This window comes from Lynx canadensis, chromosome B4 (assembly GCF_007474595.2).
Source record: "Lynx canadensis isolate LIC74 chromosome B4, mLynCan4.pri.v2, whole genome shotgun sequence".
Classification (NCBI taxonomy): Eukaryota; Metazoa; Chordata; class Mammalia; order Carnivora; family Felidae; genus Lynx; species Lynx canadensis.
In genome coordinates, this window is record NC_044309.1 from 6,823,333 (window position 1) to 6,838,166 (window position 14,834).

Consider the following 14,834-nt stretch of genomic DNA (forward strand, 5'->3'; position numbering starts at 1 on the left):
CTGAGGCCCCCGCCACCGATGTAACCTTTCCCTCGTGGGGTCGGACCGTCTGTCCGGAACAGCCGCAGTGCCCCCCGCGTGCCCACTTCCTGGCTCGGCCTCCCCGACACGTGGGACGGCTGCCCAGCCTGCCAGCGCGGCCGCACCTTCGCTGGGAACGTGGGCAGGCCCGTGAGGCCCCGTGCCGGCCCCACCTCCCATCCCAGCGCCGCCTGGTGGGCCTGGTGGGTCACCTCCCCCGGGACCGCGAGCAAATGAGGCCGGAGTCGCGACACAGGTACGCGAGGGCCGAGTGGAGCACCGGCCGAGTCTCCGGCTCCGGGACGGGCCAGGAAAAACCAGCCGCGCGGGGCTGTCCTGTTTATTAGCTTGACCGGGACAGACAGAAACACATCAGCACATCAGCACGGCCGAGCGGCCTTTTACAAAGCCCGTGACAGAAAGATGGTCTCTGGGATGCAAGTTTTCGATTTTCAACCAAATGTTTTTTTAATGAAAACTCATTTTCAAGGGCAAGATATCACAGCAGAAGAAAACCCCCTCCTAAGAAAAGCCTGAATTGCTTACAGTGATCAAACCTACGAGCTATTTGCATGACCCGGGCCGGGCCCACGGCAGGCTGCCCTGAGGCGGAGGGTGGCCACGCACGCGGAGGCCACGGGAGCTCTGCGAGGGGAGATTCCGAAGCGCTAACGGCAGGCGAAAAGCAGGGTGCCCAAACGTGGCCCTTGCCACCGAGGAAAGCGGCTTTGTGGCGACGTTCCTTCACCGGTTCCCTCACGACGGGCCGTGAGGGGGACAAGCCGGCCGGCCTGATGCGCGCGCGCCGGGCCGACGAGGCGGCGTGACCTTTCTCCTCGGTGCTACCCTCTCTCTCTACCACGGCGGCGGCGGGGGCGGCGGAGGGGAGGACGCAGAAGGAAAGACCACTGTCGCCCCAGCGCCCCGCCCCTACGCTTCTCTCAGGCCGACCTGGGGCCTACGCGCCAGCAGGGGTGGGTCACGGGTGGCAGTCAACCGTCGGGAGGCCGGGCGCGCGCCGGCCACAGGAGCCGCACCGTGGCGTCCCCGCGCGTCCCCGTCGTGCACCCTTTCGTTCGGGCCCGGCGTCAGAGCCCCCCGGACGGTCCCAGGCCGAACGCGGTCTCTGAGTCAAACGGGTGCGCTGCTAGGTAGTCCCGGTACTCGCCGTCCAGCAGCCCGGCCGCGTTGCTCCTGGCGAACCAGCAGTCTACCTGCTCCTCCCCGTTGTAGATCCTCCTCTGCTTCCGGACCACCGGGACCTGGTGCCCTCTCACCTTCAGGACCGTCTCCGGCCCGTCGCCCGCCCTCGGGAGCGGAGGCCGGCCAGGGCCCTCGCTGAGCCCGGCGGGCTCCTGCGTGAGCGTGGCGTCCCGGCTCAGGAACTGACCTAGGAGGACACAAGAAAGCGCCGGGTGTGAGTCGAGTGCAGGCCGCCCTGGGCTGAGGAGCGTCAGTCCCGAGGAGCCCACCGGTGGCGGCCGGCCAGCGCTCGGGGTTACCCGAGGTGGGGGGGCGGGGGCGGAGGAGCTCGGAGGCGGGGGGGTCTGGCTGACCGCGGTCCGAGGTGGGACCCTCCCGGAAGACTCGCACCTTCTGGTGTCAGCGACGGGGCGCGTGTTGGGAGGGTACGGACGGGGGAGGGGGGGCCCCAGGTGGCATTCAGAGCGCCCCCATCCCCCCCCCCCCAGTTAACACTGGGAGGCTGCCGGACCACCAGTACAGACGGGGAACCAGAGCTGGAAGGACAGGAGCGGGGGAAGGGCGGGGCGTGCCCTCTCCTCCGGCCACAGGCCCCTCCGGACCACGCATTCGGTGGGCAGGGGCCGAGGGTGCCGACGGCAGTCTGTTCGGTCTCCTCCGGAAACACTCGGCAGAGTACCGCAGGTCACGTGAGGGCACGGCCGAGGCCAAAGGAATCCCGGCCTGCGCCCCTGGCCGTCAGGCCGGACCCCACCCGTCCAGCTCCAGTGCCAGGAAATCCTGCTTTCTAACCAGGCCCTGGCGGCGGCCGCCCGGCACTTGTGGGCAGAGGGCGCACGTGGGACCGTGGGCGGAAACCAGAGGACACGGCCTGCCGCCCGGGGCGGGACGGGGGCCTCACGCCCGTGCTGGGCGCGGACTGCCCTCCGCTTGCAACTTCCCGAGTCAGAAGCCAGACCCCGAGAGGATCATCCCCCCAAGTCTCGGCCCGTTCTCCCAGGAGGCCAGTGACAATTCGTTTATGAACCCCTCCCCGTTCCGGAAAGCCGCCAGGAGGCAAGACGTGTGATTTCACGACTGCGCTTCTCACTCAAGCTAAAGGCACGGGCAACAGGAGCCTCGCTCTGGGACCCTGACGTCTAACGCTCGACCCGGCGTGAGGGCGGCCGCCCACCTAACAGTCCGTGGCAGCTGCTGGACAGGCCTCTGCTGCTGGAGATGTAGAAGCCCAGGTGGTCCCGCTGGTAGGGGGCCGGCTTTTTGTAGAGGTGAATGAGGACGACGAAGGCAATGGTGCCCTGGATGGTGACGGTGACGTTGGCGTTGGCGGACACCGACACCTCCAGCCCGCGGCGCCCCACCACCGCGCTCCGGTTGCACGGGAGGACCAGCCTGTCCCCACCGTCCAGGATGACTCTGCTCGGAGTGATCTCCAGATACGACCGCTCGGGCTTGTTGGCGAGGATGGTGATGGTGCGGAAGTAAGTGCGCTGCTTCTTGTGGCCGCCTGGGGGAGCCGGCGCCCCGATCAGCTCCCCGTTCACCGTCACGCCTCGGAGGCAGAGGGGAGAGGACAAGGGTCAGCGGACCAGCCCACCTTCCAGCCACCTGCACGCGAACATCTGATAGAATCTCCTCCCTCCTCTGGCCTTGACTCTGAATCTCCGGCCCCATGAAGTCTGACTCCCGGGTAGGTAGGGGCCGCTCAGTCCTACCGAGTGAATGAGCGAACGCGTGAATGCGTGAAGGCAGGAAGGTATGAACCTACCTCCCCCATCTTTCCCGTATCTTGGGGTGGGGGCAGCAAAGAGGGGGCGTGGGTCAAGACACCACAGAAGGAGGTGTGCATGTCTGTTTGCCTTTGTCACTGGGTCTGGTTGTAGTGACGAAAGTCCTGCATGGCCCGGACGCCCATTTCCTATGCGCTAGTTTCCGCCGATCCTGATGTGGCGATCCCATGATGCCACGGGCAGTGTGGGAGAATGTGAAGACTAACATCTTCTCTAGTCCAAAAACTCAGGTTCTGCACCTCCTAGGTGGGTATGCCTGGATAAGTCACTTTAAAAAACAGCCTTGATTATCACATCTATAAAATGGGCATGTAACACAGATCAGATCCCAGGAGGTCGCACACGAATAAGATGTCAACTGCCGTCAAGCTGAACTCCATTCTTTTTTTCCTTCATCATCACTAACACCACGGCGGCTTTCCTAGACTCATGTAGGCCCTAAGGTTCTGCGCTGTCCCAGTGGACAGCTGACAGGAGAGGATCCCACGTGAAGCAGCCAGGCCTGCATGAGATGCTGCCTGGTGAGGGTGTAATTGGCAAGACTCAAAGACTTCTATCTAATGAACTCTTGTCTTGCTCTGCTTTGGTGATAACCTTCCTCTAAATCTTGGCTAGGGGCTCCTTAGACATTCCAGGAGAAAAGTGCCTTCCCTGGGACAAGGGGTAAGGGGGACAGGAGAAATCCCAGCCAGGTACCTCAGCCTCAAGGCTCCAGGCATCACGTTCTGGCGGTTTCCCATCTCAGACACCACGCTGAACACAGGAACGCCAGGAAGGTGGGTGGGTACCTCCTAGGAAGGCGGGTACCTCCGGGGAGGACACAGGCAGGCCCCTATCTCACTGCTGAGCCCGAGTGAGGACAAGCTGACATTTAGCTCGAAGGCTAGGAAACCTCGTGAGAGCACAGGGCGGGGAAGGGGCCCCGGGACCGCACATTATGTAATCACATCGCACGGTCACCCGGCCATGGGACGCTCTGTAACCTAGCCTTCCAGAAACGCATCCCCTCAGAACTGAGAAATGCCACGTAGCCAGCCCTCGGGCACTGTTACCTGCGTGTGACTCGAGAGCCTTTCACACACTGACCTCCTTCACCCAGCCGCTCTACAGTCTGAAGGAGATCAGAGCCCTCGTTAGCTCGGTGTTGAGTGCTCACAGAGCTGTGGGCTTCGCATCCGCGTCGCCGAGGAACCGGGAGAGAGGACCGCGGGACTCCAGCCCTCCTGCCGTTCGAGTCCTCGACTGGAAAGTCGCGAACTCCACAGGACCCGTTCATTTACAAAACGACTTCAGATCCATTACTGACAACAGCCTGGTGGGGCTGCCCGAGGAAGTACCACTGTCTCCGTGCTACGAGGAGCACGTGTGCCCAAGGCCACGAAAGGAGTCACGTGAGAGCAGCGCTTCCAACCCACGTCGTCGTGACACCGAGCCCCGCACCCAGCCCACTGCCGTCAGTGTGTGGTATGTCCCCTTACACACACACACACACACACCCGTCGCAAGGACAGAGGGGGCTGTGATACCTACCTTAACCTTGCCCAGAGGTCACAAGGGAGGGAAGAACTTACCAGAATCCGCGTGATCAGAGACGAGCCTCAGGATGTCCCCCGGCTGCCCGTCGATGTTGAAGCAGACGGTGAGATTGCTCAGGGGGAAATCCACGACAAAATGGGGGTCTCCATCCACTGCCAGGCCGGCAAGAAACAGGACAGAGAAAGAAATTTACCGGGTGCTTTCCGCGTGTAAACAGTCCCTTCTGTTTTCTCCAAAGTCAGTCAGCTAGCCTGTCCCTCGTCCTCCGTGTCTGTGTGAGGAAGGGGCCAGGCGGCTGAGGCACCAGGGTTACCACGCGTGGAGTCTGTGAACCCAGGTCCCCGAAATCCAGACACGAGGCTTTCGCCACACCACAAAGATCATTTCCTTTCTCTTTGACCGCCTGTCCCGGGAAGAGACGTGGTGACAGCCCTCCCACTCCTGTGACCACAACGCCACGGCACTGGAGACAGCGACGTACACGGTCCCCGAAGGACAGAGGCAACGGCCAAGCCCGGCGCACGGCGGTGACCAGGAAGGGTGCAGGGTCACTGGGGGTGACAGTGGAAACCCCCACTCTGGGGCACGCCGACTTAAACGCTCTCCAAAGTTTTGCCTACAGATGAGACCACAGAGCGTGGCCGGCCCCTGTTCCTTCCCACTGTCCTCACGGTCACCTCTGCTGAACACGAACAGCCTCGCCTCGTATTGTCCAGACGAAATAGTTCCCGACAGTCCACAGCAATTCTCCTCCCTCACGAGACGGGACAGTTAGTTTCCTTCTAACTTTCATGCCGAACACAACGTGTTTGTGAACTCCTCTCCGTTTTGCGTGCACGTACCCGCGTGAGCATGTGGTCGGTCTTCTCAAGTCACGAGCAAATTCATGTCCTTGGTATAACTGCTGAAAACCCCTCTGTGTCCCCAGGATGACTCACAAAGGCCCATGGAAGAATCTGGCTGATCTCACCGTGCGGTGACCAAAGCATCCTATGACTATATAAACAGATACAAGGTACTGGTCTTTTACAGATGGGGGGACCCGGGACGCCCATAGCAGGTTAACAGTGCTGTGCATACTTGTGGCACTCCCTAGGTCTGAACACAACGATGTGACGGTTCTTAGAGGGTCTCTTGTGCTCAGGCCACATCACTTCTACTCAAATCATCCGGATCGTTCTACAGGGAAAGACGCTCCTTATTCCAAAAAGGAGAGGAGACGTCTGAACGTCCTCACTCCACACGGCATCCAAGAGGGAAGTTCCCTCGCACTCCACAGAGCACGTGTGCTTTCGGAAGCGTGCGCTCTCATCCGTCGGAGACGGCGCGCACCCCCTCCGCACGGCTAACCTCGGGGACGCTCCCAGCTTTGTGAACCTGCGCGTCCAGCACGATGGCAGCGAGGCGATGACAGAGACTCACCGAGGAAGACGTGTGCCCTTTAAGAATACAACCCTGTCTTTGTGTTGTCATCCCACCTGGATTTTTATTATAATCCTAGAGAGCCGGCCAAAGGGCATTTCATGGTATTTTTATTTGTCTTTCCCTTCTAAAGCCAAAGATTAAAATAATGATCAGTAGTCACAAACCCTGCTCGGGACACCAGGAGCTGGAGCCTGGAGACCCCGGAGGTCTGAAACGAGTACCTTTTAACTCAGTAATGACGGACACGCGCCCCACTGTCCATCCCTCCTGCCCTCAGAGCCGCCGGGCTCCCGGGGCCGTGCCGGCCACGGTGTTCCTGCAGTGGTTTCAGGACCACCCTGTTCCTGGAGCTGCCTCACGCCGCTGCCTTTTGCCAACCATCTGAGGGTTGAATAAAGGCCGTGTTCTAGGTGCCGGCACCATAACTGGCTTTGGGGATGCCCGGTGCCCTGTACCACCCGGTGCCCTGCATGGTACACACCTCAGCCCCCCAGGGACACACGGCCACATTCTGTTCTTTACCTGATGTTTTGGAGACTTTAATTCTTGGGTTGTATGGTTTCTGGAGAGCAGGTCCTAGAAATCAGAAGAAAGAGAACCACCCGTGTTATCAAGGAGGACACGGATGAGGGGAGAGAAAGACAAGAGGTCTGGGGTGAGTGAAATACAGCTTTCAAAGGTGTTCGTGGTGATTTAAAAACATCATCTTTTTTTAAAGAGGGAGCTTGCCTCACGACACGAGTGTGGGCGTAACACGTGGAGGCTTATTTTAATTTTTTTTCACACTTACTTAGTTTTGAGAGACAAAGAGAGAACATGAGCAGGGGAGCGGCAGAGAGAGAGGGAGACACAGAATCGGAAGCAGGCTCCAGGCTCCGAGCCGTCAGCACAGAGCCCGACGCGGGGCTCGGACTCCTGAACTGTGAGATCATGACCTGAGCCAAATTTGGACGCTTAAACCGACTGAGCCACCCAGATGCCCCTAGGCTTATTTTATTCTTTTGCAAATAGATAATATTCTCTGAAGTTCTACCTAATTCTAATATTAGGTATTCTTCCTAAGACTTCTGCCCATGTAATAGGGGAAAACATTCTATTGTATGTAAGATGCAGTTATGGGGTGGAGGGGAGCAGAGTTGTCTAAGGGTACAGAGTCTCAGATCTGCAAGATGAAACAAAGTTCTGGGGCTACATGAGTCTACTTAACATGACTGAACTGTACAGTTAAAAATGGTTAAGAGGGTAAATTTCATGTTATTTTTTTTGCCACAATTTTAACAAGCATTTAAATACAAAAGTGTAAAAAAAAAAAAAAAGACAGTTAAGATCCACATATAATTATAATCTGAACTTTTCCATAAATTTCCAGGTCTACAGACCTCACGGCAGAGGGTGTCTAACATTTGTAGAACACTTACTATGGACCAAACACTTGTACATCTTTCCTTGGAAGCCCTTCAGGGAAATCATTAGTGTCTGTGTTTTACAGGCCAGGGAACAGAAGCCCAGAGAGGGTCAGGAACCTGCCCGGAGCCACACAGCCGAGCCGAAACGGCGGTGTCTGGGTCCTGCCCTCACGCTCGCTCTCAACCAGGCCCGGGTGCTTCTCAGAGTTGAGCGCACGAGGGACAGGTGAGGCAGCACTTGTAGGCCCTGGGTTCCTGTCCCCTCCCACTCTAGGAGATGTGAACTTGGCAGGAATGTAATAATCATGTCGCGCATAAACACCATGCTGTTTGCCGCCGAGTGGGATCACTGAGGACGTTCGCGCTCTGTGTGGGCTGAACTACTTTTCCTTTCCTTTTCTTGTGCTTGTCGCTACGAACTTCCCCCAACAAAACGGCACGAGACTCAACTCTGCGCTTTCTGTTTGGGCTCTGAGAGACCAGTCGAGGATGAATTGTCTCGAGAAGCGACAACATAGCTCCTCACGTATGCTCTCAGGACAACAGAAACCATGCATCTGAGAGGAGAGTTCTCTCGCCTTCCACAAAGCCCAGTGCGTGCTCAAAGGAGTTACGTTCTTCCGCTCGGGGCCCGTGTGCTTCCTGTCCGCTAACCTCTGGGCGCTCACGGCTTGTGAACGTGCACGCCAACACGTAAAATGGCAGGGTCCCGAAGTACCTAAAAATGTAGCAGGGCGGGGGCGCCGGGGTGGGTGGAGTGACCGAGCTAGGGTCACGGTCCCAGGGTCGGGGCATCGAGTCCCGCGTCAGGCTCTGCGCTGTGCACGGAGTCCGCCGAAGATCCTCTCTCTCTCCCTCTCTCTGCAACACCTCCCCACTGGCTCTTTGAAAGTAAACTTTTAAAAAACGTACAAGGGCACTCAAACCGAGTACCGTATCCGTTTATCTGTGTGTTCACCACGCTGCCCCGTGCTGCCTCATCCGTGGCGGGCCCCCGGTGCGCGAGTTACCAACAGACCGACTTCCCCTGGCGGCGTGTCTGGGACAAACGCCACCTCTGCTCTGCAGAGACGCACAGGGTGCATCGACACAAACACGAGGGTTTACCACGGCCTGTGCGGACTGGCGGGCAGGCGGGCGTCCGATTCATACAGACTGTGACACGGGAGGGCGAGGCGGACGGCCCGGGTGTGTACGGGGTGTGACACGGGAGGCCCGGGCGGCCGGCCCAGCTGACGCGGCCCACGGAGGGCTGAGCACGCGCGTCGGCTCCCCACGGCCGCCCCCTCCAGGCGGGTTACCTGGCTGCGGGCTGGCGCCTCGCAGACTCTGCATCACGGGTTCGGGGCCTGCGGCCGCGGACATGCTCTGTGCGTCCTCCGGCTTGTCCGTCTGCAGCCCCGACCTCTTCAAGTGCATGGACGTGACCGGGGTGAGGAAGCGGGAGGCCACGGCCAGGGCCTGCGCCTTCTGCCTCAGCCGCTCCTTGTCCCGCTCGTCGCTGCTGTGCAGCCAGGCGCTCAGCAGCTCCTTCGTGCTCAGGTAGCTCCAGAGCCGCTGCACGTGGTTGGGGCCCCCGGCGCCACCGCCCTCGGGCCTGGCGCTGCCCGCCACGTCGTTCCCCGCCTCCGGGGGCTCCACGGGCACGTCCGCCTTCAGGACGACAAACTTCTTGCTGTTGCTGGCCGTGACTTCCACGTGCAACCGCTCCACCGTCCTGTGGGCCAGCTTCCCGGCGATGACGATCTCCGAGCCGTTGAAGTAGTTGGGGAACAGGGTCCTGGTGACGCGCTCCACCGCGGCGGGGGGGTAATCGATGCGGATGTCGGACAGCAGAGGGGTCCGGATCTCGTCATAGAACCTGCAGCGGAAGGACAGAGAGAGTCAGGGCCGCCGTGGCAGCACAGGCCCTGCTTGCCAATGTCGGGGGGAGGGATCTGCTTCTCGGGGCCCTCAGTGCAGCCCTCCCCACAGAGCACTTCCGGCAGGAGGCCAGGCAGAAGCTGCTTGAACACCCCTGGTGACGGAGAACTCACTCTCGCACTGGCTTCCCACCCGCGCTCAACTGCCGTGACGAGGCAGAGGAGCCCTGGGAGTAGACTGCCGCCTCCCTTCCCGCAGCTTCCACCCGCCGATGCCCGTCCCGCCTTCCTTCCAGCAGCTTCCACCCGCTGATGCCCGTCCCGCCTCCCTTCCCCCAGCTTCCACCTGCGATGCCCGTCCCGCCTTCCTTCCAGCAGCTTTCACCCGCTGATGCCCGTCCCGCCTTCCTTCCAGCAGCTTCCACCCGCTGATGCCCGTCCCGCCTTCCTTCCAGCAGCTTCCACCCGCCGATGCCCATCCCGCCTCCCTTCCCGCAGCTTCCACCCGCCGATGCCCGTCCCGCCTTCCTTCCAGCAGCTTCCACCCGCCGATGCCCATCCCACCTCCCTTCCCGCAGCTTCCACCCGCGATGCCCGTCCCGCCTTCCTTCCAGCAGCTTCCACCCGCGATGCCCGTACCACTGCTACAGCAACACCATGTGTACGATCTGATCTAACTCCCCTTCCGCACTCAGATGCTTGACAAACGGCCGTGAAGGGTGCGACTGCCGTGTGCTCCTGTTCCTGTGCACCTCACCCCTCCCCCGGTTTCAGGACTATCGTCAACGGGATAGGATTTCAAGAATCCCCAGCTGAGGGACCTTGGGGTAACTTCCCTCTGTACACACCCACGCTTCTCAAAGGGCCTCTTAAAACCCGGTTCCTTAGAACCCGGCACATATTCCGGATTGCACCCTAACCGGCCCGCTCTCCTGGAGAAATCACTTGACGCTGACACTAGGCTGGCGTGTAACGGATGCCGCATTCGCTTGCCTTAGCTTTTCTCCCGGTTGTTACATGGCTGCTTTTTGCTGAGTAAAGGGACAGTCAAAAACCTCCTCCCAAAGATCTAGAGAGCAGAGGCGGTGGAGGCCATCTTAGCCACTTCCCGGCTGTGTGTCTTGGGACATGTGACTTACCCTCTCTGAACCGCAGTTTCTTCCTCTCCACGGTTGCCACGTTGAAGTAACTGCTTTGGTAGACTACTGCCCCCTCGAGCCCATTCTCCTTTTTTCATAACTGAGTTCTAACCATCCAGCTCTAAAGTACATCTCTCAGCCTCTACTGTGGCCAAACACGGCCATGTTCTCACCAACGGAACAGGAGGAGGAGCGATCTATACAACTTTTGCAATGCTTGCTTAAAATACAATGGCTTTCTCTGCCTTTCTTTTCTCTCTCCCTCTTTGGGGCTCGAATACAGAAGTGACAGTGATCTCATCTCAGGGTTGCAGCTACAGATGAACCGAAGGGAAGGACCTGGGGTCTCCGAATGACTTCATGGAGTGAGTCCAGTGTCCCAGATATCACAGGAGAGAGCCACCTGCGTGGTTGCTTAGCTTAGACCCTAATACACCTACCTACTCCTTGGCTTTCTGGGAGGATCGCAGGACGTAACGGATGCAGGAAAGCCTGGCACACCGTAAGTCCTCGAGAAATGCTGGGCACTGATACTGTCTTGGTGACAGGGCAGCGCAGCTGATTTGTTGCCACGTGATTGCTTTTGCTCGTGAACACGCTATTAAATCTTAGCCCTGGTATACAATGCCCTAGATTCCCCCTCTCTGAATGTAGTTGTGAATAATTTTGAAAATATGGGAAGCAAATCTGTGTTTGTATTTAAATCTTTTATGGAAACGCCGGTGGGGGGGGGGAATGGTGACTAGCCCCTTACCAAGAACCCACCTTCACTGCCCACCTTACAGACCTCCAGTTAGACTGATCACTGGTGAACATTCCTTGAATGTGGCTATCGAACAGCTGTAAATCTACCGAAACCTCACTTTCCTTTGAGCTCCCTGCTATATGCGAAGACGATCCAAGGACACGATGTGGAACTGAGAGTCAGTACTCTCTCAAATCAACAGCAAAGTCGTACCCCGGGTGTGGCCACGTGGCATCGGAGGGAAGGCTCCGGGCGTAATTAGAAGACCTAAGGCCTAGTTCTTCCTCCACCTCAAGAAAATAAGCGCGTCAGTGGCCAGTCTTCACCAGCTCACAAAAAGGAGACAGCGGGACCTCTCCTGCTTACGCCACCTGTGAACTCACAGCAAATACGCAAGCGTGCTGGTCCCCTGGCGAGGACACGAGAAAAGGCAAGAACGGAGCCGCAACCACGAGAGCGGACTGAACACCTAACGTGCAACAGCCATCCCGCCAACAGTCCGCACGGTTTTCTCACTAAACTCTGTCAGCCGGCCGTACCCCTCACGTCACAGACGAGGAAACGGGGCGCAGACTGGCTCGAATCGTGCCTAGAGTCACAAAGCAGGGCCAGGACCTGAACCCGGATCGACCTGGTTTAAAACCCCTTCCGACGTCACCCAGTGTGATGGGTTCCGGCCACACGGCCCCGCACCCCCTTCTGAGAGCCTGAGTCTCACTCTCCAGCGCGGACAGACCCGACGAGCTGTGAGCCCGCGTCGTCCTCCTCGAGAACGTGCCGGGTGAGGCCGCAGTTCTCCAGCGACAGTTTCTCCAGCAGCTTGAAGTCCACGTCGTTCCCGATGCCGATGGTAAAGATGCAGATCTGGCCCCGGGCGGCCTCCCTGGTGTTGTTGAGGATCCTGAGGGTGTGGGTCTCCCCGACGGTGGGTTTCCCGTCGGTCAGGAAGATGACGAGGGACACGCTGCGGTCTCCGACGTCGGTGAGCCACGTAGTCAGTGAGCAGCCTGATGGCCCTCTGCAGCGCCCCGTTGATGTCCGTGCCTGGGGAACAGCAAAACAGGCCGGCTCAAGCCCTCGTGCTGCACACATGCACGGTCAGGCACGGACACCCCGCCACGTTCAGGCGTTAGCAGGAGTACGTGCGTGGGAGGGGGTCACCCGCACAGGCGGGTGATGTCAGCTTACACAGCGTGTCTGGACACTCGCCAGCGTTTGCCGAATGGACGGAAGCGGCACGGGACTATCCCCCCGTACAGAACTCCTGAACGTATGCTGGGGAAGGCACCTTGGCTCGAGCCCCTCACTACCTAAGCATCAACGGCTCCCACTCCTTTCCTGGGAAGAGCTCTGTAAAGGGCAACCCCAAAGGGGTCGGGTACAGGAGTTTGGAGGGAGGGCGAGTCCCACAGGGAAAGAAAGGGCAGCTGGGGAAGGCCTCTGCTGCCTCTCCTTTCTCTGCTTCCCGCCCCTTCGGGTTACCTCTGCCTATCGGAACCCCCACAAGGCAGAGGCTTTAAAGTTTATGCCTCCCGTCCCCACCTCTGCCCCTGCCGTTTCCCCTTCGCACAGCTTGTCGCCAGCAGCTCCGTCAAAAGCCAGGGACAGTGTCTGTGGCGGGTGCCGGAAAGGTATGTGCTTGCTGGATGGAGAGACGGGTGGTTGGTTGGTGGAGGTGGGCACGGCCCCGAGATGAGCCTTCTGGATTAGCTAAGAATTTCATTCGGTGGCTACTGTTCTACAACCACCCAGGAAGACTGAGTGCGAACACGTATTTCTGCCCCCTGACTCCAGGGGGGTTGTTTTTCTTTTACTTTTTTTCGATGTTTATTTATTTTTGAGAGACGGAGACAGAACACAAGCAGGGGAGGGGCAGAGAGGGGGAGACATAGAATCTAAAGTAGACTCTAGGAGGGGGCTCGACGTGGGGCTTGAACTCATGAACCATGAGATCACGACCTGAGCCAAAGTCAGATGCTTAACCAACTGAGCCACCGAGGTGCCCCTCAGTGGGTTTTTTTTTTTTCTTAATGACTTCGCTGAGATGAAATTTATGTACCAAAAACCTTACCCGCTTTCGGTACACAATGAATTACTTTCAGTAAATGTACAAAGCGGTGTACCCATCATCCCCGCAATCAATCACCCTCACCGGAGGGATTTTTAACTACCTGCAAAATGTACCATGTTTCAGTGAACCACATAATTTCCCCCCATTGCTTCACATTCTCCAGAATTTCTGGCTAAAAGAAAAACAAAACAATCAAACAAACAAAAACAATACCCGTCTGTGTCCGTGCAAACACACTGATAATTCTAAGATGCACACCGAGTCTGAAGATAAGGGAAAGTTACAGCTGAAATAGTATTTAGCATCTCTTTGGGCTCATTAACATGCCTTTCTGGAAGCCCAGCTTACTTTCACCTGGCCTCTGGATATATGGCCCTGGAAGAAAAGGCAGGTGTTTATTTTCCCTTTAATCTAGAACCTGGCAATGGTGCCCAACCTTTCATTCCACCTTAAGGCCAAGGATCCCAGGCAAAGGGATGCACTTAGCTTTTCTAATACCAGCACCAAAAGCACAGCAGGGCCTGAACCAAACCCATGCTAAGATGGGGGGGGGCATCTCCTGCACTCTTAAGAACGGGGAGGCTCCCTCCACCAGTGGGGGGGCCCCACAGAGCTGCCCCAGCCCTCCCCCTGACAGCCCACCCAGGTCATCAGAGGACCCACGTGCACCAGCAAGAGGGACTACTTGGGTGAAATTGGCCACGTCTGACACGAAAGAGACCCTCCCGTGTGCCAGCCACTGTTCTCGGCACTTCACATATTTTAACTGATCTCATCCTGATCACAATCCCATTACTGTCACCCATTTTAGAGGAGGAAACTCCGGTGCAGACACATCAAATGGCCGGACACGGTGGGGCTGGCTTCAGAACCTATGTTCCTGATCCTGACGTCCCCGCTTCTTTGAGAGGAACAGATTAATCTTCTGTTCACCTATAGAGGTTGGGGTGATGGCCCGCATGGAGAAAAATACAGGAGACCAATAAGGTTTCTAAGGTGTGGACTCCAGAAGGACATAATACACATCAGCTGTCTCCTAAAGTTTTATCCCCACACCCTCTGCCAACACACACACGTGCGCACACACACACACACACACACACCCCATTCTGATAGTGAGTAGTGCCACTGAAATACATTCAATTGAGCAAATACTCGTTGAGCACGAGCTGTATGTCAGGAGCTACGCTGGGAACCAGGGGCCATGCAAAGATGAAGAGTTTCTTCCCTCAAGGACTTGACTTGAGTCTCGTCAACTTCCTGCCGTGTTATTAATCCGATCTTTTCTCTCTCCCATCAACCCGTCAAGCAGTCCCCATATCACACGGCTGTGGAGGCAGTAGGAAGTCCCACTGCAAAGTCAAAGTCCCATCCAAGCAAGATCAAGTTCCAAACAAAGTTTGTTTGGGGAATCAGAGCTCTGTCTTGGATAGAAAATAATACATATCGAAAGATGAAGATAGAAATAATACACATACGAAGATAAAAAAACGTCAGAAGAAAAACTGAACTAAGTAGGTTCACCAATAACCAAAACAGAATTAACCGAGACAATCACCCCAGAAGAAGGTGTCTCTGCAAGGCCCTTTTCAGAACGCGGGGGAGGGAGTCGGGATGAGTTTTCATAAACCACCCA

At 57.6% G+C, this 14,834-nt stretch overlaps 1 protein-coding gene across 1 annotated transcript in view; it reads right to left on the reverse strand.

Moving 5' to 3' along the window:
- Positions 1-463: 463 nt before the first annotated feature.
- Positions 464-14,834, reverse strand: part of ITIH5 (inter-alpha-trypsin inhibitor heavy chain 5) — a 56,564-nt gene continuing 42,193 nt past the window's right edge. The window contains 7 exon segments of the mRNA XM_030322380.1: positions 464-1,411; positions 2,399-2,776; positions 4,586-4,702; positions 6,498-6,551; positions 8,683-9,242; positions 11,864-12,109; positions 12,111-12,171. Coding sequence (XP_030178240.1) covers positions 1,110-1,411; positions 2,399-2,776; positions 4,586-4,702; positions 6,498-6,551; positions 8,683-9,242; positions 11,864-12,109; positions 12,111-12,171 — 1,718 coding nt within the window. The 3' untranslated portion in view covers positions 464-1,109.